At 35.9% G+C, this 26,754-nt stretch overlaps 5 protein-coding genes across 6 annotated transcripts in view; 3 read left to right on the top strand and 2 right to left on the bottom strand.

Moving 5' to 3' along the window:
- The window catches only part of LOC129788998 (scavenger receptor class B member 1), a 29,244-nt gene extending 14,041 nt beyond the window's left edge, over window positions 1-15,203 (top strand). For both annotated transcript variants that reach the window (XM_055825583.1, XM_055825582.1), the window contains exons 3-9: window positions 4,365-4,509; window positions 9,524-9,724; window positions 11,712-11,939; window positions 12,540-12,657; window positions 12,727-12,893; window positions 13,130-13,645; window positions 13,767-15,203. In XM_055825583.1, the coding sequence (XP_055681558.1) occupies window positions 4,365-4,509; window positions 9,524-9,724; window positions 11,712-11,939; window positions 12,540-12,657; window positions 12,727-12,893; window positions 13,130-13,645; window positions 13,767-13,886 (1,495 nt within the window). In that variant the 3' untranslated portion in view covers window positions 13,887-15,203. The remainder of the gene's footprint in view (window positions 1-4,364; window positions 4,510-9,523; window positions 9,725-11,711; window positions 11,940-12,539; window positions 12,658-12,726; window positions 12,894-13,129; window positions 13,646-13,766) is intronic.
- The window catches only part of LOC129788976 (dachshund homolog 2), a 1,190,888-nt gene that overhangs the window by 981,497 nt on the left and 182,637 nt on the right, over window positions 1-26,754 (bottom strand). The window lies entirely within an intron of this gene.
- On the bottom strand, window positions 15,289-21,852 carry LOC129789100 (congested-like trachea protein). Its single transcript, XM_055825739.1, has 5 exons — window positions 21,741-21,852; window positions 21,316-21,446; window positions 20,805-21,237; window positions 15,778-15,960; window positions 15,289-15,671 (listed from the first exon to the last, which is right to left on the bottom strand). Exons 2-5 carry the CDS (start codon window positions 21,409-21,411, stop codon window positions 15,484-15,486), a joined length of 900 nt encoding a protein of 299 aa, XP_055681714.1. The 5' UTR covers window positions 21,412-21,446; window positions 21,741-21,852; the 3' UTR covers window positions 15,289-15,483.
- LOC129788987 (leucine-rich repeat-containing G-protein coupled receptor 6-like) lies at window positions 17,591-20,784 on the top strand. The gene is made up of 2 exons (XM_055825562.1): window positions 17,591-17,992; window positions 18,769-20,784. The coding sequence occupies exons 1-2, from the start codon at window positions 17,771-17,773 to the stop codon at window positions 20,575-20,577; spliced, it is 2,031 nt and encodes a 676-aa protein (XP_055681537.1). The 5' UTR covers window positions 17,591-17,770; the 3' UTR covers window positions 20,578-20,784.
- On the top strand, window positions 23,800-24,480 carry LOC129789159 (cytochrome c oxidase assembly protein COX20, mitochondrial). Its single transcript, XM_055825816.1, has 3 exons — window positions 23,800-23,952; window positions 24,017-24,204; window positions 24,278-24,480. The coding sequence occupies exons 1-3, from the start codon at window positions 23,911-23,913 to the stop codon at window positions 24,396-24,398; spliced, it is 351 nt and encodes a 116-aa protein (XP_055681791.1). The 5' UTR covers window positions 23,800-23,910; the 3' UTR covers window positions 24,399-24,480.

The following is a 26,754-nucleotide window of genomic DNA, read 5'->3' as shown; positions in this document are numbered from 1 at the left end:
GAAAGAGCTCTTGCCAAATAAGGCATGATACGACTCTGACAAATTTTAAAACGTGACTCTCATCAAGGATGCCCCAAGGCTGAACAACCATTTTTAGGGACCAACCCTAGAGGTGCTCATGCAATCTCTCCTCATACTGCAACTATTGAGGAATCAACAATAATAAATTTTTGATTTAGCAATATAATACCTTCCTTCCGGTTTGATCAAAATGAATAAATAAGGAGAGAGTAAGAAAAGACAGTTAAAACCTAGTTCCAGAGGAACATGCTTTAATTTACTTCTCTCCATGCAAAACTTGTATAAAAGGGCATTAACCCATCTCTGAATAAATTCAGATCCTGGTTTTATGGTGATATTGGATGATTGGAAATATAAAGGAAAGGAAAGAGAATGCAAGGGTCAACAAAGTTAAACCCTGAGGTTGGCGATGAATTTCAAACGAGATAAATAAAAAGAAAAGAAAGTGGAGGATCTCGAACCGACCAGACGTTCCCAACGAATTATCAAAGAGAATCACCCATTTAGAGTATTAATTGTTCTCACGAGAGGCATCGAGGCAAAAGCTAATCAAGATTCATTGAGATCCTCACACAGAAAGTGCGAGGAAAGAAACCACCAACGGTCTCACATCTCAATGGAGTCGGATGGATCTGGGAGAAGGTACACATCTCCTCAAACCAGAATCCACGGCGAAACTTCGGGACGAATCCCAAAATTTTTCCGGCGAGTTCTTCCAAAGGGAAGGACTCACATCCGAACCGGATAAACCAGACTAAAGCTGGGAATCCCGTGGAAGGAGGCGCCACTTCACAACGGGGAAAAGAAACAGGAGGTCTCGTGAAAAACATACGCCGAAGAACCACTGAGGAGACCTCCATCCCCGGATAGAAAATCTAACGCTTTAACAAGAAAGCTTTCCAAGGATGTTTGTACTACCTAATCAGAAGGTTTAAATTAAATCAAAGCAATTCTCTCCCTTAAATTCCAACCAGCAATGCAAGCTGTTCCAAAAACATCCTTATCAAATGGAAAGCGCAAATTTTCCATAACCCCATCACCGTTCGTCAAACGCTAACGCAAGGACAGAGTTTACGATAAGCGATCCGCCAAATTCCGCTCAACCCGCTTAATCAATTGCTAGGCAAGATACGAGGATCGGAAAATAAACGGGCGCCCATCCTGAGTCGGCTCACATCGCATGCTCAACGCCCGATGCAGGGATCAGGAAAACGCAAGAATTAATAAAATATAAATTGAAAATTTAATAAAGAAATTTTAAATCAAGAAATGGTGATCGGGAAAACTTCAATCACAAACTTCAATCAGAGAACTCCATCAGGGAAATCTCGATACAAAAAAATAAAAAAAAATCAAATTTGGGCGCCATATACCGAACCGTGTACCATCTGCCATGCCATTTAGTTAATATTGGAGAAAAGAATGAATTATTTAGCAGAATAATTAATAATTTGATTGCATCTAAAGTGCAAACTTTCAAGTGCGAATTATAAAGTTCAATAAAATCCGCAAAAGAGCACGACTATTGTAATAAATTACTGTATATTTCAAAATTTAAAAATTCAAAAAGTTTTATATCATTAACCCGGAAATAATTAAATCCAAAAAGAGCAAAATAATTTTCCTCATCTCATCATTGCCCGCAGGACGCAGCACGCGAGAAAAGCGGACACCCATGTTCCAGCAAATTCTGTTCAACCCGCTTAATCGATTGCCTAAGCAAGATACGGGGATCAGAAAATCAAAGGGCACCTGCGTCCGATAAGCCCACAGCGCATGCCCCACGCTCAATGCCGAAATGAGGAATCGCTCAGCAAATCATTTAGAATTGAAATTTAGTAAATCAAAGTACAGGGGATCAACAGCAAATAAAGAGATTTAAAATTATCCCCAATGGTGCACAATTAAAGAAAAGACTTGAATTTAAGCACCGGTAAAATTTTAAAAGTTTTTAGCAAAAAAAATTTCTAAAGAGAATTGCTACAAAAGAATCCCCAAAATTTTTAGGGGGATAAAGCTTTACTTTATCTCTCAACTCTTATCACAAGAGAGATCACCGCTATGTGATAATCGAACGCACTTTGACCGTGGAGCAATGTCATGGCTCCACAAGGTTAAAAGAAAGTCAAAGATTTCTCCATTTCAGAATTTTACCCATAATTGCGAGAACTTCAATTTCCCGCCGTTTTCCTTGTAATAATTAACCAAAGGAAAACACTGATGATCTTGTCAACTCATTAAGTTTCAAAATTCACAAACACACAGAACAAATAAGTCCCTACTTTGTAATGAAAATCAACTAAAAGTTGATAAAATTTATAAAAAGCAAGAAAACTTTCAAACTTAGAGATCTTTAAAAATTCTAATTCAATTTGTTGCCGTTACAGGGAAGAGACCTTTCAAAAAGGATAATGATTCAATCTCTTCATTCGTCCTGTTCGTGCAAATCAACCAAGAGGTTCTGGGGGAGGAGTACCTGCCACGGAATATCCCTCTTTCGTCCCCAGAAAGGCTCTGTATCATTTATTAAATTAATTTTAGATGCCAACTCGCATGGCTAATTTACTTTAAGCAAAAATTTTGGATTTTCAATCCAAAACCATTTTTTCTCAAGAGAAAAGAAAAAAAAACGGAAAAAAAAGAAAAATTCCTTAACGCGAGTTTTCTTTCCAACAAGGTGGCTAGAAGAGCCCAAAATTGCTGGAAATCTTATTTCACTCAAGGGGAACTTTGTCAATGAATTAATACAGAATGCAAAAATTGCATCGAAACACAAAGGTTTTTCACTAAAATTCTAATTTTCGGTAGCTACCAGGGGCATGAGACTCAAATTGGGTACTTACCTGGTTCCACCGCTGGTTGGGCGCCATTTATAGAAATCATTTTTCCTCTTAGTCCTCAAACGGGGACGATTTATTCAGCCACTCAATACACAATCGGGCTCCTTCTTCTTCACGTCATCCGGGCGGCGTTTCTTGTTGTCGCGATGCTCGGCATTCGCTGTCGCCGTCGCAGCACTTCCTTCTGAAGCTCGAGATCCCGCGTCGTCGTTGATAACTCCTTTCTCCTCGTACCCAGGCCCGTACACAGATGGCCGGGTGATCCCAATTGCCGTGTGACGCAATTGACGACGTCACTAGGTTCGTGGGGGATGTTTCTACCCCACGGGAAGGCACAATCGCTGGATCACGGGATGCCCAAGTTGAATTTCTTCGGCTCGGTGAGACTCTCCAATTTGACGGGGAGTGCGCCGGCTTGGGTGATGAATTACTGTCGTCACAGACGCTCTTCCACCTCTGCTGAACTCCCGAATTGTCAGGGAGTAAGTCGTGACACGAATTGCAGGTCACGAAAGGCTCCGGATGAAATCCCTCACCTTGACAGTGCTCCCTAAATGGACTGGGAGGCTGTCGTCACCGATGGTGGATCACTGCTGCTTCTGATGAGCTTCAAACTCCGCAGAACTCTCTGAATTGCCTGAGAGTGAGTCGTGTCACAAGTTGTGGATCACGAGGGGCTCCGGATAAAATCCCTCGCCCTGGCGGAACTCCCAAATTTGACGGGGAGTGTGCAGTGGCACGGTAGCTGCCACTGGACGCCAATTGCAGCAAATACTTCCGTCCTTCTGATTCCTCACCGCGGCAGGCGGCGTATCTCTTCCACTTCACGGGTGGCACACTTCACAGGATGGCCACTGGGGCCCAGGGGGATTTCGCCCCTGCTGGTACGTCCGACTCGCACGGAAAATTAGGTCTTTTCCTGCCGGTCTCCCAAGGTGTACTAAACTTTTTCTCTGTCAAGAAGAAGAAGGCATATTAACTTGCCCCACCCCAAAACCCACACAATACATACACATACAAAAGATCATCGGCGTAAGTTGGGTTTTGGAGACTTATTTGAATTGATCGTTAATTCTCCCATAATGACAAATTTTCAAATTTTGTGCACGTTACACCTTTTAGAATTATCTCATGACTTCTAGACAGATTTATTTTATTTCCTTAAAACTGAAAAGTAAAACAATCAATTTACAAAGAATAATTCATTCCTCTTTTCTGACAGTAGAAGTAAATTGCTTATAAATTTCGAGAATTAAAAACAAATTATAAAAATCTCAAACAAAGCCAAAACCAAGTCCTTGTAAATAATAATCGATAGATTAAAGCCGAAACAAATGTGCATTATATAGGTTATCATTTAGAGAAATCTAAAAGCATTGCGGAAAAGCTTAAGCTTTTCTTTTGTATGTACATAGAAAAGTTTAGAAGGCTAATGCAATTATGTAGATTATGCAATAAATATGTATGTGTATATGTATTAAACATTACTCCCTTTATTTTCAGGGAACTTCTTTCACATGAAAACATCACGTTCAACAGCAATGGAACAGTTTCAACAACCCCAAGACATCCTCTTGTGTGGCAGGAAGAACTCTCGGAAGGAAATAAAGAGGATGATCAGCTTATCTTGCCCAATATCGCCCTTCTGGTAAGTTTTTTTCCTTTGTATGATTTTTTTTAGAAAACTTGACCTACACACCCACCCACTCCCCCTCCCCCACATAGTGCGGGCATTTAGAAAAATTCTTTAAAAGAAAATATCATATGTTTTTGCAAAGGCGCATATAGAATGTTTGTGAAAACAAATAGCAAATAAGGCGTTATTTTGCAATTGCAAAAAAAAAAATTCCACGCTTTCAAGGAAAAAGTATAACGGAAAACACCTCGCACAGGTATATACGCACAAAGCTTCAACTCCTCCAACTTACCACCAACAACTGGACTCAAAGAGTAGCCCCACATGGTGTAGCTTTGACTTAATAATGAGTTTAATGCAATAAAGTAAGCTCTCAGTGTGAAATACAACACCCCTTTGTGTTAATTTGCATTTTCCAATCTTTGAATTAAATGGGAAATTATTACAATTAAATATATCTTATAGTTGTTCCACCAATATGTCATACAAGTCGTGAGAACTACATCGCGGTACTATCAGACAGTCAACTGAATCAATGATTGAGAGAAAAAAATGATCGTGGAATTTAGCGAGAAAAACCGGCGTTGTGCTGGAAAACACGACCTTCATGTAATTGCAACTCAGAGAAAAGAGAGATAATTCCACCGGACTGTGTAAATAAGAAAATTTCAGAAAAAAATTCTAAATTATATTTTGCGTGTGAAAAAGTACCAAGAAAATGCAAAACAAATAATTTTCTTTCATCTCTGGAATTTTCCATAATATGCAATAAAGGAAATATTTCTAAAAATAAATTCATAAAGATACTTTCCAATCTATTTTGAGATAATAATAAATATCATTTCATGTGCACGTTTGTAAATAAAAAAAATGCGCGGGAAATTGCGAAGAAAAGTTAGATAATACAAAATTGTCACACATTGCTTTCAAGTAATCATACGAAGCATTATGTTTTGAAGATGAAAGAGCAAATGAAAATGAATCCAAAGTTTTCCATTCGCTGCAACTGGATGATTACACTGATCGTCTACAATTTTTTTTCTCTCTTTTAAAATAATTTAAAATAATTTTTTTAATTATATAAGTCACGAAATTATTTATAAAATCAAATATTATTGACCTAAATCTATAAAAAGACATTTTTATGTTAATTCTGATTCTTTTTTCCAAAAAAAAAAATTTTTTTTTAGAGCCTTAAGAAAAGAATTCTAATAGAACTTTTCAGCCCGTTCTAATTTTTTAATGCAAAATAAAAAATTCTAGAGCTTTTAACTCTTAAGGCTTTATCAATGAAAATTTTAGAGATAAATACAAATTTTTGTTGCACAGTGTTGAACAATTTCTATCCATCTGCAGACTTCTGGAGGAGAAATGCCAATCAATAGATCACGAAATGAATTTTCTTTTTCCAGAAATTTCTTTCTCACATAACTTTTCCCACATCAACCGTATTAAAGTGACAACTAGAGAGAAAATACCGGATTTCCAACCTTCTAGAATTAATTTTCATCACACACGTATGATTAATCAGTTAACATTTTTACATAATCAACACAACGGTGATACGGGGATTTAATTGAATTATACAGTAAAGTATTATGTAGTTTTTACTATCATTTTTAGTTAATCTCCTTTTTTACGGTATTTATAGAGAGAGAAAAAAAATAGCAGACACTATTTTTCCAACACATTAAATCGGTGATTTTCCTCCAATAATAATACATCTACTTTATAATTATTGTAAATGAAGTATTTACAATTGATTATTTCGATATTATCTATTACTTCTCCATTTTATAATGAATTTATAAACAATTTATTGCGTCTTCAGTAATAAATTGCATATAATTACGTGTTAGGCTACAATTGAGGATGTTTTTAGAATTTGGAATTGTAAACAATTCAAGAAAACATTTAACGAACTATTGAACTATTATTCATAATTATTTAAAAAATAACTTTGGAGGAAAACTTTAAAAACTATTCGCAAATTTTTTTTAATAATAAAATGATGCGTAGTTATTTATTACCATTCACTATCGTGACTGTTAGAACATAGTTTATGTAATCATAAGAATAGCATCGCGGTTAAACAAGAATTATGAAATAAATTAAATAAGGAAGACAATGTGACAAACTAAACTAATCAAACTACTCAATCTGATTCAATCGTTTAAAAGAGCTTTCAGAGCTTTTTAAAACAGAAAAGTATACATACATAGCACACTTCAATGCTTAAGAACAATAAGTTTGATGATCATAATTCTAATGCATTAACCAACAATGTAACACGCGCATGCGGTTTCGCCCCAAAGTCGACACATTCTTTGTATGATTAGAGTGCGGAAAAAAACGATTTCATTTCATTTAATAAAATACCTTTTAATACAAAAAATGATATGTCAATAATTACTAAATGATTGCATAGTATGTTATGTGTAAGAATATGAATTTGCATGAACAACGCACGAGCTGAGTATGTGATCTTTCCGCGCAAAGAGACTCTTAAAACTAAAGCAAAAACCAGTTGCAATCATCTGTCCGGCGGAATAGGTGGGTGAGATAATATTATATACAGCACAACAAAAAAATATATTCTTATTGCATTTTATGCTGCGAAGATGCAACAACTTGCTCGATTAGTTCTCCTCATACCAAGATTGGTTTTTCACAATTTTTTTCTACGTGTTGGTGGTAAATTTTCACCCATAGTCGCGAGACTCTTCGTGATAGCAGACCAAAAGTTCATAGCGTGCATGCAACAAATCAAAAAAAGACTCCTTCGCCATAATCTCTCGTGAACTACAACAGCATATTATGCAATGTACAAACGGAACAAGTTCTTCTTTCAATCGCTCTTTACTTTCACACCGGTACACTTATTTTCCTCTCATCATCTCACAGTGGCTGGACATGGGTGCCGATGGCGGTAGAAAAGTCGGTTATCGTTACACAAAATACTTTATGGCAAAATGAAGATATTCAAGATATGATACAACGCCCATTGAGAGATTTTTCTTATTCGTAAACATTTTGTTTGAAAAGGCAATGAAAGGATAATTAATTTATAGGTTTTGTTATTTTATGGTCTGCTAATGGGTCTCTAGAACGTTTTGATTCAGTTAGAATGCGAAGAAGATGATCATTTTAAAAGAACAGAAAAGGAGTTGTAATGTGCAAAAAATCTTCCATTCATTCTTTTATGGGTCAATTGTAATACAGTCGTGTTTGCGTAGTAGGACCGTCGTCAAAAAAAGTTCTCCGCGGTAAAACGGCTTCAGAATAAGGAAATTTGCCTCCAGAGTGGGACGATTAAGGCCTGGCCATACTTCAGCGTCAAAAGACGCTGTTCGTTGTTTTTTCTCACTTGCTCCTTGTCAAATTGTATTGCGCTGTCACTGTCAAACAAGAAACGCGGTTTCTATGTTATATAACCGCCTTTCTTGTGTGACAGTGACAGCGCGATACAATTTGACAAGGAGCAAGTGAGAAAAAACAACGAACAGCGTCTTTTGACGCTGAAGTATGGTTAAGCTTTTAGTATCCTGCCTTTCCAATAGTACTAATTATCCCACACTGGAGGCAAATTTCCTTATTCTGAAGCCGTTTTACCGCGAAGAACTTTTTTTGACGACGGTCCTACTACGCAGACACGACTGTATGTAGATTGAGATCAATTAATTTTCATTTAATTGTTAAATATTCATTTAACAACCGGCCAGGCTAATTTTCATGAATTAAAAGAAACAAGTAGCTGTTGCAAACTTTTAAGAATAATTTTATTACCATAAAAGAGGTGCTAATCACCTCATAAAATTTTATTTCTCACTAATTCATGTTTTTTTTATAATTTTAGAACTAATAAAAAACATATAATTCTTTAAAGTCTTTCTCAATACTTTAGCGTACAAATTATGTTTTATGCTTCATAAAAAAACATAAAACTTTCCATTTTTTTAAAATGAAAATGTTAAAGAATTTCTACCTTAAACATTCTTCTTTCTAAAACAATAAAAAGTCTACAAAAACAGACAAAAAGATCTTGTAAAAGTTACAAAAAATACGATTTTATCTCATTTATGAATCATAAAATTATTTATAATCCAACATTTTGCTTAATAGGCTGATTAAAATAGTCACGCGTTTCAATGAAATTCTTTGCTTGCATTTAATGTATTAGTTGGTATTTCTTCTAATTTTAATTAATTAATCATTATGTGCTGTATAAATGAGTGCAAAATGCATTTCATGATCTATGTCGCATACATTGAAATTTCCATAGAAATTGCTCAACTTGCCTCACCCTCCCCTATGCATTTTCACTCTCAAGGTTTATTTGTCTCAGTTTATTAATCTCTGCATTTTACTGACCACTAATACACGAGCAAACGTCCTTCATGAGAATGAGGAAGAAATTCTTCTCATCTCTTCTTTGAGCATAAATTTATATGCTCTCTGCAAAAGAATAAGCATAAGAAGCGCAGCAGAAATGTCTCAATGAAGATGAACGTGCGGTTGATAAATTTTCCTTTTCTTACGGCAATTTCAATAAGAGCCGCCGCAACCATTTGAAACGAGTTTTTCTTCCATGTGGCTGCTGGAGGAAATTTATCGAGGTCTGCAATTATTTTTGTCACCCAATACATTGACCGAGAAATGTATACTTAAATGCCGTTCTACGCACAAAAAAACAGCTGAAGTATATTAATCACTATTCTGCGACATTTTTCACGCGATGGGGAAAAACCTAATGCGAAAATATATAGCATTATTTTCTTTTCTCTCCACTGCTGCCAAGAGTGCGAGAAAAAGTTCTACGCAATCGGCAGCAATGCACCTTGGAAATAATGTGATTAACGGGGAAGTAGGAAGCATTGTATTGCAGCGGCAAAACAAGCAAAAAATGACAGGAATGTCCTCTAGAAGACTCGCAGAATCATCACAAAATGATCTCTTCCTTAATTGCCTACGCAATTTTTTTCTTGCTCAATTTTATGAACCGTTATTGTTTAATTTTTCTTTGCAGAGTATTGCACAAGTTGCTGCTGAAAAGTCCTACTTTTTCCGCCTGCCCATTAATATTCTCATCAGGCAGACAGATAGTCAGCCCTTGGTCAGGATGACTGCACGTGAATTTATGTTTGGCTACGAGAGTCCTCTGACTACCCTTGGCTACCACGTCCTACCCAATTGGATATCATTTGAGAAAGTTGGCCTCATCGATCGGGTAAGTTCCTTTTCTAAATTAAATCCTTTTCCTTACTCTTAGATTCTTTTAAAAATCTATCTGTGCCCTTCTCCCACACGTAAATTCCCCTCTTGACTGCAGCAATATCCGGGAAAACTTTGAGAAGTTGAAAATCCATAAACAAAATATTTACGTGCTTTACGTGTCACTGATCTTAATTACATAGGAGGAAAAAAACTTAAGTAAACATTATGCAATTAATTGAAGTAAATGAGTTAATGACAAACAAGAAGATATCCCATCAATAAATTACTTTATCAATGTGAAAATCAAATGGATATTTATCCGAGAAAGAAAAAAAACAACAACATTTCAATTAAAAAACAACGAAAGGGTCACAAAAGTAGGAAAATTAAGCAATTTTGTGAAGAAAATACTTTCCTCAAAAAGCACAAAAGTGACATTGACGATAAAAATAACTTTTCTGCATTATCCGGATATTGGTGCGAGTTATTTCATAATGTCTTGAAAAATTGACAAAGGTATTTTATGTGCAAGAGATCCCCCATATAGTTCCCCACACACCCCATACACAAGTTTTGAGACGCAATAAATCCCAGAAAAATAGAAGAAAAGACGTCATGAGATCTGGAAATTGGCGGTATTTTTTCTCATAAATATGTTATTTCTCTGGGTTCATTACCTTTCTCTTCCAAAAAAAAAATGAATCCTCCTACTCTTGAGATTCATAAGAATTTCAGGAATATGATTCATTGGAAAATGAACATAATTCTTGTTATTCTGGAGAAACCACTTTCACAATATTAGTCTGCGAAATATAATTGATTTTTTGTTGGTTATTTCATCATAATGAACTTGAGATTTCTTTACTGAAGAATTCATCATTTATATCGTAGCTTTCAATTATTTTTTTTAAGTAGTGAAGAGAGCTTTTTTACCCAGAAAATATCCCTGAACTTCAATTGATTGGAAAACTCGTAAAAACTCAAGAATAAATTAAATTAAATAATAAAATCATGAAAAGAAGTTAAACGACGAAAATGCCTGAAGACATAAATTGCTTCAACTTTTTACATATTTAGTTGACCTTCGTACAGTTTATTCCCATCAAAACGTTCAAATAAATTTGCTAATATTCAATATTTAATATTGATCCAATTGCTTAAAATAAATTGATGGAATTTGGATTATTTCCTCCGACATATTCGGACAGTGCAGAAAATTCAAAATAAAATAGCCTTAAAGATGGATTCTTTAAAGAAAACGAATAAAGGCCTTAAGTTTGACAATTTTTTAAAAGAGCTTCTTCTTTTATTTGTAATTCAATGAACCGTGACCTTTAAATAAAATTCAAAGTACTACATGAAATCAGTGTACGAGAATTAAACAATTTTCAATAGCTTGAATTAACTTTTTGTTAAGACAGTTGAATTAATCAAAATTGATAAATTAAATGGTTTGATTTTGATAAACTTTTAAGCTAATCAACGTGCTGAATAATTTTCAAACTCTCATTGATTTCTAAAATTAGCTTAATCAATTAAGTGATCCGATTTTGACAAACATTTGAGCACACAGAAGATCGATTTTACTTAAAATTCTGTCTATCCGTTTAAGAAAAGTTGATAGATATTTTTTGTCTTTAAACTCTCGGAATTAATAAAATTGATTAAGAACCCAAGTGAGAAACTTAATTATTACAAAGCCTTTAAATGAGACAAAAAAAAACATTGAAAACTTTTAAAAGAATTTTCTTGATGGAACCAATTACTTTGGCACGTGACATTCCTCACAAGTAACTTCCCAAGAAAATATTTCATTTCTCTTTGCCTAATACATATATGTGTGTGGTAATTGTTGATACTTAATTAAAAAGTGGGTAACAGATTCAATGACATCCAGCATTTCACTTGGGCCAGAGAAGGCACACACTACGGCACGAACAGAAAGTTTGAAGGTAAATTTTTGTACATAATAATGTTTTTCTCTCTAATTTTCAACACAGATGTACGACTTTGAGGGGGATTATGAGACAATCTTCAGCGGTGAGACTGATCCCAGTATGTCTGGTCTGTATGATACGTACAAAGGATCCCAGAATCTACCACAGTGGGATGGGGATCACTGCAGCAGGGTCACAGGAGCATCCGACGGGACGAAATTCAAGAGTTTCATGGCACCAAATGAGACAATCCTCTTCTTCCGCAAGAGTATGTGCACCGTAAAAAGAATGGTGAGCTTTTTTTTCTCTACTTCTTTGTGCATTTTTTTCGGGGCGACGCGCGAGCTACCTGTCTTGTATAATCTTCGTGTCAGTCTCCATTTAATTTAATCGCGAGGAGGTAAAAAAAAACTTACGGGACTGAAGAAATTGGAAAATGTGAGGCACAATTTTTTGTGAACTTTCGATTTCAACATTGGGATTTGCATGTGGGGCTAAAATAAATTTTCATAAATTTTATTCAAACACACACGTCTCTTTTTTTCACCGTTCATTAAGTGTCCAAGTTTTTTTTTCTTAATAAAATAACACCGTGTCAATGATCGCAGAATTAGTAGTTTCAACCGCAAAATTATTTTGGGAATATATTTGAGTAAGAAATTTTTACTTTCTTGTTCTACGAGTGTTGTGTCATCGAAAAATTTGTAGATTTCTTGCTTTTTTTCTTGCTAAATAAATTGTAGAACTAAACAGACGATAATGGCAGAAAATTGTCTTATTGTTTGGATGGTTTTTTTTATTAGTTTGCCAATTAAATTCTTTGAGTGTATGATGGATGTTTGACCAAGAGTTCAATTAAAAAAATAAAATTGTAAAATTTTCCACAATCAGGTACAACAGGGAGAACCAACGGAGGTGTCTGGTTTGACGGCACAGAAGTTTGTATTTGAGGAAAATGCTCTGGACAATGGTGCCATAGAGGAGAAGAATAAATGCTACTGTCGCCAAGGTGAGAAAATTTCTTCAAAAACAAAATAAAGACCTTGACACTGACCATCTTTTTTCTGCTGTGCTCTAGGCAAATGCCTTCCAGTTGGCCTCATTGATGTAACAGACTGCTACTACGGCTTCCCAATTGCACTCAGTTATCCGCACTTCTTGGATGCAGATCCCAATTTATCGACAAACATTGTTGGCCTTAAACCCAATCGGACGGAACATGAGAGCTTTTTCATCATACAGCCGGTAAGTGAAACAATAATCGAACACACATTCTTTCTTCTGAAAGCTTTGCATGCAGAAAAGCTTCCCACAAGGGCAGAATAAAAACCGTTTAGATTTAATAGATTATATTCAAGAGATTCTTGAGCGTTTATTTTTCTTTAATAATTTTCATTCAAAGAATTTCCAACAAAAAAATAAACATAAAAAACTCTTAAGCATGATTAATGGATTTTTCTGTGATTGCTTTGTGCTTGCAGACATCGGGTCTCCCCTTGCGCTGTTCGATGCGCTTCCAGATTAATTTAGCCATGAAGGATGTTAGTAGTATGTCACACGTTGAGCAATTCTCGCACCTCACAATCCCCATGCTGTGGTTCGACATTACCTTCCACGAACTCCCGCCAGCGCTGAAGAATCGCTTCCATCTCTACCTGAATGTTCTTCCTGTGCTCGATAATCTCCTCTTCTACGGAAGTGCCATTGGTGGTGTGCTACTACTTCTCTTTGCCGTGACAAAAGCCTCCGTGGGTATGTCCGGCAGCCTAACGTCTCCAACGCGAAAGATTTCGCTGCAGCGCACATACGACTTCCGAAGTACAAAGGTGTATGCGCCATGCGAAGAGAAACGCCACCCCAGTGACTGCCATGAGCTGACAATGCCCTCAACGAATGATGTCGTGCCCACCTCTGTGTTTGACCTCGAGAATGAGATTCCCCTCTCGGACACCGATGAACTAGAACTTCTCCATGATGAACGTGACAGTGGACACGGGGTATGTTTGACTATTTGCACGTACGCCATCCATCCAAGACAATGGAAAACACGTTTTCTTGAATTTTTTTTTTCATTCTTCATCTAACAAAAACTAATCTACTTTTACCTCCCCGACACAGACCAATTGCAGCAATGCCAGTGAAGACTGCACCATTACGATACCTCAGGAAGAGAGAAAGAACTCCCCAAAACCGCTTTGCCATCAAAACAGCAATTTCACATTGAGCATTGTGAGATAACAAACCCTCGCGCGCCTACGTGCTACACAAGACATTCTTATGGGACAGTATTAATTAATGAAGAACATAGTGAAGCATTCTTTTGATTTATCACACCGCAATTTTTGGACTAAAAATAAGAAACTTTTTTTTCATTCTGTTATGTTAATTTGTAGATATTTTGGCTCATTGACACCTATAGTGGCATATACATATAATGTTGAAAATATGGGAAGTGTGGGAAATTAATTAGTTTTTAATTGCTGCATGAACCTTCATTAATACGGGGAAATATGGTTTGAAACACCTTTTATATGTATAAATTATTTAAATTTTATATCTCCTTTATAAGAAAAACAAAAACAAACATTCCTCGTAGAAAGTGGTGAGAAAGTTGAGAGCATGAAAAAATAATCTCATTTTCTCTGTCACTTTATCAAGAATTTCAAGAAGAACTCTTTAAAAACTTGCATGAAAAGAATGATAGTTTAGATTAAATAGTAAAAATATTCTGCTGTAGAGGAGAATTTTTAAATGGATTTTTATATTAAAAATCACAATTAATATTCATTTCTACAGCTAAAAAAAATGCATAAAAAGTTGAAATTCTTTTAAAAATTTTCGGGCCAATTTATCTCTAGTTTTCTCTTTGAATTAAATTGTTTAACAGTCCTCTTTTATTGAGGAAAAACTTTAAACTTTTTAGGATCTTTTTTAGGATCTTTAGGACATTATTGGAAAGTAAATTGAGACAGAATTTAACATAAATTATTGTTAAGTTTTAGTAAATCAAATTAAGCCAATATTTGTCAAATTTTAAATACGATTTTTAAGTCATGAAGAGTTTCTGTTTAGATTGAATCCTGAAAAAGCTTTAAGCTCGTTATAGACTTGAATTTGTAAGTCTAAATAAATTGTAAATGTCTTTAAAATTAATCAAAATCGATTGTATTCTTTGAATGTTATTTTAAAAGTCTCTGTAAAACCGTTAAACGGATTTTGATAAATCAATTTTGCTCACTTTTGAATGTGAGACAAATTCCTAGAAAAAATGTCTTCCAAAACTGAAAATAGGTTTTAAACTAAAAGTTAAATCATTAAAAAAAAATTTAAAAAATTTAAAAAAAATCAATCATTCTCACAGATTTAGTCATTGTTGTAAATATGCTCCATTTTGTCAAAGCTTTAGATGATAATAAAATAAAATAAAATAAAATATAGCTTTTATGTTAAATATAGAAAATAAAGATTGTTTTTGTACGTTTTTCTATGGAAAATAATACTCAATTTCATTTTATTTAAAGTATGTATTGAAAAATATTTTAACGGATGCACCATAGCGCATTACTGATCCAAAACATTTTTTTCATTAGGAATGAGTAAACTTTGTAGAGTTTAGAGAGTATAAGAAAAAATGGTCAAGTCTGTACAAAAACTGAAATATTTTTTATTCCTCCACTAAATTGATAACGAGATAATACAATAAAAAAGAATTTATAGAAAAAAATCGCATTTTCTTCACTTTTTAAAATAAAAAAAGAATTTTTTTTGCACCTAAAACCTACCTTGACTCTCTCAGTTCATGCAGAATATGGATGAAAGGTGGAGACGTTCCACACTATAAATTGGGCGCCACAAAGTTGAGGAACTTCATGAAAGCTTCAAAACCAATGAAACAGGCCGCATTTGCGGGGAAAGCTCGTAGCATTACAGGTGTTACACCTTTATAGAGAGCAAGGGGGCCTTCGCGTTTCATCAGTTCAGCAAACACGTCCCTAATGCCATTCTTGTACGTTCCCTCGGGTGCTGCCACGGGAAGAGAGAGATAATTTTTTTTTGTAAGTTTGATTGATAAATTTTTGGGTGGGCTTTTGGTGAGCACATGAAAATATATTGAAAGCTGATGACAAACCTGTCTGGAGGCGACTCTTCAGCACATCAGCCGGCATTCCAATTGCCCAATTGGCAATTCCAGCCATTCCACCGGCAAAGATTGTTCCCAGCAATCCAACACCACCTTCTGTACCCATTTTTGCACCAATTCTATCCTTTGTAAATTCATATGTGAGGTAGTAGAGTCCACTAGCCGGAACATCTATTGAAAATCAATTAAAAAATCTTCAATAATTTTCTTTTCATTGGTTTAGTTTCGATTTATTGAGCTGTTTTCGTGGGAATAAGTTGAGGAATGTGAATGAATATTTGTGATTTTTCATTGTTGCCCCTTGCCTGATGAAGGAGGTAAGATTTACCGAAGTATTTGTTTTAATCTTCTAAATGAATTATTTGAATTATTTAAGCTAAACTTCTCTTGTAACTTGTTTTGTGAGTTTCCTTATTTAATTTCACGAGCTTATTTGTTCCGCAATTATTGAATTCCTTCTGAAAGCTATTTAGTATTCTTCTATATTAATTATACTTCTAGCACTTCGTTATATGTTTAAAGTCTGAAGTAGAAAAAATTATAAATTAAAGATTTTTTTTTGCTAAGAATTCCTGAAACTGAGATGTTTAAATTGAAAATCAATCGATTCCCAATATATGTAAGTGCGTATCTCAGTGATTACAGTGCGGGCAATTTAGGAATTTAATACTGCAAATAAATGACCTGCAGTAGTGTATCAATTAACTTTATTGTGTACATAAAACAATAAAAAGCGCGAAAAGTGGGTGTGTTGTAAAATACGTACAAAGTCAATATTTATGTTTAATTTATGATTCTCTTCACCTTATTTCGTGTCTTTTGTGACTATTTATTCCACCTAAACTGATGACAGTTTTAGTTTCCTTATTGATTGCTAAAATTTTGCCAAATTCCGCGAGGAAAATTAACATTTTTTTCGCACGCAAAAGAACTGATAAATCTTCTTAGCAAAGAATGCCTCTTCACTTAAAGTAGAATAAAAAGCAGGCAGTTTATGCAAAATTAATTCCAAAATGATAAATTTCATACAGGATTTAAATTTTCAAACACAAGTTTTTCAGGCTCCCCTATCTGGCGGAATATAAATTAATTGATTGTCTTACCCAGGTGAATTTTTCGTGAGCGATTTATCTTTGCGAAACTTGAAATTATAAAACTTCGAGAGCATCGCTCATTTTGATAGAATTTATTGAACACTCCGTATGAATTAGCAATAGATTGACCCCAAAATCCTTTTTGTATCTCAAAGCAAAATCTGAGATTATGCAAATTCTCTTTTTCTTCGCATAGAGAAAAAAAAACTTTGTGGAGATTGAAGTCAATCTTCTACTTTGGATGAAAACTAAAAGCCTTCACTTTTGTCCGACGCCCCAGACATCTCAATGGGAAAATATCGAGGGCTGCATTGTAAAACCGGCTAAGTCGGTTCGGAGCTCACACCGACTTAGCCGGTTTTACAATGCAGCCCTCGATATATAAGAATTGGGAGAAACAAACAAGAGAGAATTTCAAAAGAATTGCCCATTTTATCATTACGATGAGGACATTCACGTTTTGTTCCTTTCCATCCATCTATATCAAGTCCCAGACTATATAAGAATGCTAAGAATGGGAGAGCGATGAAAAATAACAAAAAAAAAGCGAGAAGAAGATATAAGATTAGTGTGTAGAGAAATGCCGATTTTTTACACAAAAAAAGCCTACAATTGCCTACAAGAACTTTACAATTATAAATTTGTAAAATGATATGGCGTTGGTATGAAATACATACACTAAAAACAACGATAACAACATCCTTTCCATCTATTCCCCAGTTTCCTTTCTCACCAGAAAAACGCGCCATTCTCACGACTTTTTCATTCACACCAAGTACTTTCGACTGAATGGTTTTGTACAATAAAAATTCACTCTAAAGAGAGAAGAAAAAGTTTTTAATTAGTTGTTTGAAAGTTTTTTTTGTGCAACAATTTTGCAAAAAAAAATGTTGCTAATGTGGAGGATTTTTCTGCTACTTTTTAATGTTTTAGTGTTTTGTGTGGCGAAAGGTGTTGCGGAAAAGTGGGAGGACATTGCCATAATATGCCCAAATCAGTGTGTTTGTCAATATGAACCATTTTTGGATTTATCAATTGCCCGTTGGATACTTGGAGCATCCAAAGTGGTACAAAATGAGAATGAAGAGCAGGAGATTGTTGAAAATGAGGTAAGAGCTACCTTCTTAAGTTACCCGAATTTTCATTGCTGAATCTTTGCAAAATCTTTGCGGCATTGAACTATATTTTTGTTAACAAAAAAGATTCTCATTAAATGGCTAGTTATAAAGCTTTTATGCTCTGTGGAACAATAAAGTTTTACACTAAAGATGAACGTGAAAGAAAATATAATTAATTTTGACTAAATTATCTGTGGGAAATTCGGCAAATGCGAATTATTTTTTTGCTATTAATTTTCGTGTATTTGTTAAAGAATTTAGAACAATTTTTGGAGATTTTTCACAAATTATATTTTACTGTGAGAGCTTTGAATGTTTTTTTTCTTTAGAATCCCAATTCGTTTCCAAAAATAAACTTCTTTTTAGCATAAAGATTTTCTTGGAATTTTCTAGATTTTCTCAATAAATTCATGAGGGAATGCTTCAGAGTTTTAGCAGGGAAACTTACATTAAAATATTTAAGAAAGAAAAACACGAAAAACATGTTTTATAGTTCACACAACGCAACATATCTTAAATATTTTATTTACATAGGCAATGTAATAAGCATAAATCATAAACATGAAGAAAATGATGAGATTTTCACTTCCGAAATTTTTCCCATTGCCAAGGGAATATTTAACCCGTTTTAATCTTTGCCCATTATATTTTTTTTAATATTCTCTTATTTACTAACAAACCATAAAATTAATAACAAAAACATTTAAATTAATTATTCTCAACAGAAAAAAATAAATAAACTGCTTCATTATTATATTTTTTAAAAGGTGGCTCTGGAGAGTGAAGCGCATGCCGTGGGAAATCCATACATGAAGAGCGTCACGTGCATAATTCAGGCGGAAATGGATACGAGGAGTCTACTGGGCTCCCTACCGCAAGACCTACATGCGCTAACACTCCTCTCATCGGGTGCTACACACAGAGTAATCATCTACACTGAGGATCTATCGCCACTCTCGGAACTGACCACACTCGAAATTCGAGGCTCCCACGATAAGAACATAACTCTGCTCATTGATAAGCCTCTGCCGGGCTTGCTGTACGCCAACTTTGAGTCCATTCAACTTGAGGGCAATGAGAAGACCATGCGTCGTAGTGATGCTGTAGATCCATCTGAGAATTTCAACTATGTCCCCGAAAGTGAGCGTGTTGAGTACAACATATCGCTTGAGATTGAGGAGGAAGTTGAGATTGTGCCATACGAAGTGTACGTGATGGAGCAACAACGATCACGCACTGCCACATTCTACGGCTGGGAATCCCTTGAGATCCTCATGATGCACAACTGTGAAATGGACGAGCTCCACTGGGAGGTATTTGATGGGCTCACGAAGCTCCAGCATCTCTCCCTTGAGCACAATGACATCAAAATCATCCCGGCATTTGCCTTCTACGGCACCCCCAATCTCCTAACGCTCTCTCTGGCACACAATAAAATCCTCAATATGAACTATCGCGATCTGGCGGGATTGCTACACCTCCGTACGTTGGATTTGAGCTACAACAGCCTCACGAAGCTCAGTGAGCTCACCTTCCCACCCTTCCCGGAAATCCACACTGTGGACATTCGCGAGAATCCCATCAAGTACATCTTTGAGAGCACTTTTGGCGTTATGAATGCCAGCCGGGAGATCTTCTTGGGTTCCCACGCAACCCCAATTGATCTCTCAACTGGAAGTGTCTTTGACAACCTCCCCTTCCTCAAATCCCTCACAATTCTCAATGCTACTGCAAGTTCTCTCGTTCAGGGAATTTTCCGACGCCTCCCCAGCTTGACAATGCTCAAAGTGCATGGGAATCTCAGTCGAATTGAATTTGATGCCTTCAGTGGGATGCCAAGGGTTGAAGAAGTCATCCTCAATCGCTGTGGGATCACAGAGATCTCCATGGATGCCTTCTTCGGGACAGAAAGCATCCAAATGATTGATCTCTCCCGGAATCGCATCACCTTTCTGCCACCGAATCTCTTCACGCAGCAAAAGAATTTACGAGAAATCTATCTGAATGACAATCTCCTGACCAAGCTCCCGCATACCTTTTTTGACAATCTCCCCGCAAAAGTTGTCCGCTTGACTGAAAACCCCTGGATTTGTACGTGTGACATGACATTCTGGAAGCAGGGAGTGACCAATAAATTCCGCAAGCCGGGAAAAGTTCAAAAATGCTCAGCAGAAGCCATCAAGTACGGCGGCATCACGTGCCAGGAAGCATCAACCTACTCCTATGGGTATGACAATAAACTCTCACCACGATGCGATGGAGGACCTGATCATGTTAAGCATCGTACTGTCTACTATGCCCTCCGACGGGAACTCAAATGCCCGCGAAAGAGATCAATTGTTGAGACCAAAACCGCCGTGTCAGGCAAGGTGCTCTCACCGAAGGAGACAGAATATCAAATGATGCTTAAACGATTGGATGGGAAACAAATGGTTGGGGCATCATCGCGTGAACACGAAAGACTGTTGAAGATGAAGAAGGAGCGACTTCGTATGAATAGAATGAAATTTAGTAAGAACATTGTGGTGGATCCAAAGAAAATTTTCACCTCCAATTCAATGTCAAATGATATCTAAATCATTAAACTTTTCTCATTGTTTTTTTTTGTGGACAAAATAAAGTTTTTAAAGAATTTAATAAAATTACTCATGAGCCCCTTTTGGTGAGCAACGAAAGTCTAAAGTTCAGGAGAGATTAGGAATGTGTTGCAATGACTTGCTGTCTGGGTGTTAAATCCTCAGAGATTCCACAAGTCTTGAGAATGCAGAGATAAGAAAAAAACTACAATAAATGATAGACTCACCACGCAAGAGTGTGGCAAAGGATCCCTTGTAGATACTCCTTATTCCACCCTCCTTGTACAGCTGCTTGGCACAATCAACCATCCCATTGTACTTCTGTGGTTGATTGCCACCCTGCTGAATTTGCAAGAGGCACTTGATACGCTCCCCGGGGGCCATTATACTCGTCGTGAATACCCCGGAGAAGGCACCGGCAAGAAAAAGTTGGCCATTTGTTAGCTTCTCATCCGCCGTGCGCTGCTGCAGGCGCTTTCCCAGGCCAAATCCAAAGAAACTCATGGCAAATATTGGTGCAACACCACTTATTGGTGCCGACATGCCCTTGTAGAGGCCTCGGAAGCCCTCACGCTGGATTGTCTTCTTGGCACAGTCCCACGTTCCCGCATAGAGTGGTGACTGGCCGGCTTCTGGCAGTGGCATCGTCTGTAGGCGCACCTGATGCACCAAATGGAAAAATACAAATTAGCCAAACATTTCTCTCCCAACAAAATACTCAAAGAGAATCACTTTTACCTTGATCGTATCCAGTGGATGCCCCACGATAACCGTGCAGACTCCCCCGAATCCTCCGGAGAGGAAATATTTCGCCGGGCTCGTATGACTAGACATTTCTCCAGCAGAGTATGTGACCCACTTTCAATTCCCTGGAATGTGAGAGAGTAAATAAAAGCAAATCAATTATGTAATATGCTTCTTGTGGTCAGAGCACATCAATGCCGAAATGGAGCCAGAGGGGAGAAATTCGTTGTTGTACGAGAGATTGATTAACCTTTGGACACTGACGGAAATTACTTTTTAACCTCCACAACGTCACAAAATTATTAAAATATTATGTAAAAGATCAACAATAGAGTCTTATGAGGAGTAGATATTATTGATAAATATAGTACAATAGAAATTGCGCGGCCTTTCTCTTTGAGAAGGACTTTAAAACGTACCTTTTTAGAAAGTGGTTTCAGCAGCACAATGTTTTGATTTGCATAATCAGCTGAGATACTACAGTGGGACCCAGTACAACACCACTCGGATGTACTCTTCACACTCATTATTTTTAATGCGCGAGAGTAGTTCAACCGAGTGGTCTGTACTGGGGTCCCACTGTACTACCAAGGGGTGTTCAACTGGTGAATATTTGAACATGATTGCCTTTTTTGAGGAATCTTTTGAATATTTCGAATAATTCTCATTATTGGAAATTAATTGCAATATTTGCTTATTTTCTATTTAAAATAAAGAATACTTTGAGTCCTTTTAATTTTTTTAATCCTTTATTATCCTGTTATTCAGGGGCGTAGCCAGAATGAAATTTTGGGGGAAATTATTTTAAGTTAAGTTTGGGATTGAAAATTTTACGCACAAAGCATCATTCCACACATGTCTAATTTGTTTTTTTGGGTAAAGAAGATGATGTTAACACTTGGAAGACACGGAATTCTAACCTCAAACTTTGGGCCTAATTTTCTATTAACCTCTAGGCCGCCAAGCGGGGTCGTTGAACGACCCCAGCCCTATATTTCGTGCTATAACTTAATAAATATAAAAGATACCATTCCCATCTTTTGGAAATAAGTTCTTTGGTTATCTGAGGAGGTTGTGTAAAAATTTCAGCTCAATCCGTCCACCACAAGAAAAGTTATTAAGGAAAACGTAGAAGAAGGGAATTCAAAAATTGATGTAACGGCCATGCTGCGGAAAATTTCTTAGAATGAAGTTAGTCACATCATAAATCATATGGTTGAAGGGGGTTGAAGGGTTGTGTTTACTTTCTCACTTTACCTTCTCAGTGTCAGAATTATCGCGAATAAGTAATATAAACAACATAAAACATAATTAGAAGCATATAAATGTGCAATACAATAAAGAATATTCGAGAAATATTGCCATTTATCACGGTGCGGGAAGTGAGGGGAATGATGGGGAAGAGTGAAAAAAATAGCAGTTGCGGTCAACTTCGTGGCAAATTTCTCACGAAGAAAGTGTGAAAAAGGAGTGAAAAATGTTTTTCCCTAATATCTTCTTCTGCGTGTTTCCGGGTGGCGAATTTGTGATGCAAGGGGCAAGAGGACTATATAAGGAGTCTAAAGGTAGTGACCCGACACTTCCCGGTTTTATAGTTTATGAGAAAATCGACTTCCTTCTTGGGGTCGTTCAACGACCCCACCTTGGCGCTCTAAGGAAGCTCCAAGGTCTTGGCGGCCAGCAGGTTAAAAAGAAAACCTTTTTATAGATTTTCTTTTGTGGAACTTCTAAGGGATGGTCACGTTATTTTGGAAACTCGGGCGAACAAAATCAATCAAAAAACTGTTTTTTTTTCAGTGTTAAATCTTAATACCCTTAATACCGAATATTAGCAATCGTGGCGCTAGTTGTCAAAATGTATACAAAATGATGTGTCACGTGGTAGGGTGACGTCATTGAGCACACAGTAAAAAGGTATTTTAGCTAGATAGAGTTTCCAAAATAACGTGACCATCCCTTAGTATTTGAATCCGCCTAGACATAGATGTAGAATTTATCAAGATAAGTTGAATAGATTTTAATTTATGGCCGTTTAAAAAAGCCAAATTGGCAGCGATTACCAGTAAAGTCCTCCAAGTGTTAAGTAGCCTTGATGAGATATTTTGCAAATTTGAATTTTTTGGTCAATCTGCTCTCAAGTTAATTTGGCTCGAGGAGGGGATTTTGACCCCCAAAACTCCCCCCTGACTATGCCACTGCTGTTATTCATTGTAGATGTTTTAACGGTTTTATCGTTGCTCCAGTAAAAATATTATTTATTCGGCTATTAAGATTCTGCTAGAAGCAAACAACCGTACAAATTAAAATCGAGAAGAATAAAATTATAATTTAATTTTTCATTCAGAAATATTCCGAATAAACATGTACAACGGAATATTTTTCATTCAATTAAACGCCCCTTGGGTACTACGCCGTACGAGTTTTGATGAATGGGAAATTTTTATTGAATGATTTTGACAACTTGAAGAGCGAAGAGAGAGCGAGAGTGAGAGAGAATTTTCAGTGCTCTGTTTATCTGATCCTCCTGGCCAGAAGGAAGTTTCATTTGAGGTGACATCTCCTGACCAAGGAAGATACATTGGGGGAGATATGATGGAGGACAAAGAGGAGGATGATACTCCATCAACGAGGGTAAAAATTCAATATTAAAAATTACAGAATTTCCCACGAATTGACTGAATTTCTCTCTCCACAGTCGCTGGTTATTTTTGGCAGGGACGTCTCACAGATTCCCTGCTTCCGCTCAAGCTTCCTGTATGGGATTAGTGGAGGAATAGCAGGTGGATTTGCTACATTTCTCCTAACATCACGCACGAGGTTGTCCTCGCACGTGGGCATGGCTACATTCTGCCTCACAACTCTCAGCTATTGGTCTCACTGCCGGTGAGTTGCTGTTGATCAATTGATGAGAGATGTTGTTGTTGTTTTATGCTAAAGATCATGTTGCAATTTATAGGTACAATTGGTCAAAGACTAGACACGAATACGCTTTACTACAGCGTGGGATGCAGGAGCATGCAATGTACGAAGGAACTGACTTAGAAAGGGAAGTCCTTAAGCGAGGAGCGGATGCCTAAAGGACACAGCTTATTTTGTAGAAATGTTAATATAATTAATTAATTTGTTTTATAGACGAATAAAAAATATGCCGAAAATGTATTAATTTTTGTGAGATTATTAGTTGGTATACCACAATCGTGGCATACCAAGTATTGTAATCGTCTGAAAAACCGACCACCTCAGATCGGGCTCAAACTTGGTATGAGCACGTTTTAGACATCCCACATTACGAAAATGGTGGTGGAAAATTTTTGATCCGGCCGGCCTGCCGGCCGGCCTTCCGGCCGGCCTTCCGGTGGTCCAAACTTTGCCTTATAACTCGAGAACAGTAACAGATAGAGACTTCCGGTTTGAAATTTTCTATAGAAATGTGGGTGTAAAATTTCATTTTTTCGCATTTTCAAAATCCAAGATGGCCGCCGTCCGCCATTTTGAAATACCGTCAACCACTTCCCTTATAGCTAGAGGTCTGAAATTTTATTATGTTGTAGAGCTCAGTGAGATATTTTCATCAACAATTCATACTTGACAATCGGTCAAGCCGTTTAGCAAATATGGCGGTCTAAAGCAAAAAGTGTTTTTTCGATATATCTCGAGAACGGCTTGACCGATTTTGACCATCTTGGTATCAAATGAAAGGTATTGAGAAGCCCTACAACTGTTTAGAACATTTCAAGTTTCAAAAACATCCGCAAGAGGCGCTAAAAACAAAAACAAAAATTGCCTAACTTTAAGGGGCAATATCTTCGAATTCCGATCATAGATTTCCTTGAATTTTTGATATGTTGTAGCCTGACTCAATATCTTTCACCAGTCCGAAAATGAAGAAAATCTATGACGCCGTTTAGAAGATATGGCCATTTGAAAAATTCTTGTATTTGAAAAGTTCTAAGAGCCATATCTCTTGAACGGCTTGACCGATTTTGCTCATCTTAGTATCAAATTGAAGGTTTTACAAAACTCTACAACTTTCTGGAACATCAGAAACCTCTAGAACCATTCCTTGAGGACAAAAAGTGCAAAATACTGTTTTGGTGAAACAAAAATCCGCCATTTTGTGTTCTGGAGGTGACCTTGAAATGTATCGAAATATATGTTAGATTATAGCTTATTTCAATACCTTTCCAGAACTAGTCAAGAAATTTCTGTAGGTCTATTAGAACTTAAGATATAAGCATTTTAATCTGTCAAATTGCTAAATTTTACAAAAAATCGACCTTGCCTACTAATACTACTCACAAATTAAATTACAACGCATAGACTGACCCATCCGCGTTGTGGTATACCAACTCTAATAACTGGACGCGTTATGATTGACTTTTTAAAATTATTTTAGCTCCCAAAGGATGTGAAAATCTTTAAATAAAAAAGGATAAGAATTTTTTCTTGAGAGATTAGTTTGAAAGTCTTAAGTATTTTATCACGACAATCACGTTTGCCTTATCAATTCCAAGCAAATTTTTTACAAAATAAAACATTTCAACAAATTAACATTTTTCTTCACGAAAATGAAATAAAAATTAACTTTATTCGTGTCTTAAAAACATTTTTACGGGAGCTTTATTGCGATAAACTCATTTTATGGAAATTACTTTGAAAATTTAATTTGCTGGAATCGTTAAAGTGTTTGAGAAAATCTGATTTTTTTTTAGTATAATGTTGGTTCAGTTGGTCGGAGTAATTAAGACAGAAGAAGACCTACAACTGTCCTTTTAAAAATTTCTTTCCTTTTTTTTAGTAACATTTTATGTATTTTTTGGCGTAATAATAGCATAGTAACATTGTGTGAATGAACTGAACCAATGCAATAAATTGAAGATAAAATGTGAAGAATGGGCAAAAAGTGAATGATAAAGCTTTTCTAACGCAATACAAAAACATTAAATTTTTTTTTAGAATAAATAGAACATAAACAAATACTTTTAATAAGATAACATTTGCAAATGTTCTCAGCCAGACAGAATTATGAGAATTATTTAATTCTTATCTTATTTAAGACGAGGATGAAATTCTACTTATTTCCGTGTAAAAGAGGTTTATGTACTTTGCAAAAAAAGAAAAAGAAAAATTAGTACAAAGATTATGAAGACGATATAAAAGTTACAAAGTTTATTGTAAAAAAAATTAAAAATTCCTTTATGTGTAATAAAGAAGTGGTAACATCATTATCCAATGAAAAATAAATGCCCTGAACTTGAAATTTGTCTTATATTCGCGTATTTATCAACATGAATCGCATAAATGTACAAATTATTTATGATTTAAGTATTTACATCTTCTCTACATATAACAAGTGATTAAGAAGCAATGTATGAGAATTATGTAGATTATGTAAAACAATTAAATCTTTTAAAAACAAACAAAACTAGTTTT

Source organism: Lutzomyia longipalpis, chromosome 2, assembly GCF_024334085.1.
Source record: "Lutzomyia longipalpis isolate SR_M1_2022 chromosome 2, ASM2433408v1".
NCBI classification, from domain to species: domain Eukaryota; kingdom Metazoa; phylum Arthropoda; class Insecta; order Diptera; family Psychodidae; genus Lutzomyia; species Lutzomyia longipalpis.
This window is presented reverse-complemented; position numbering and strand designations above follow the sequence as displayed.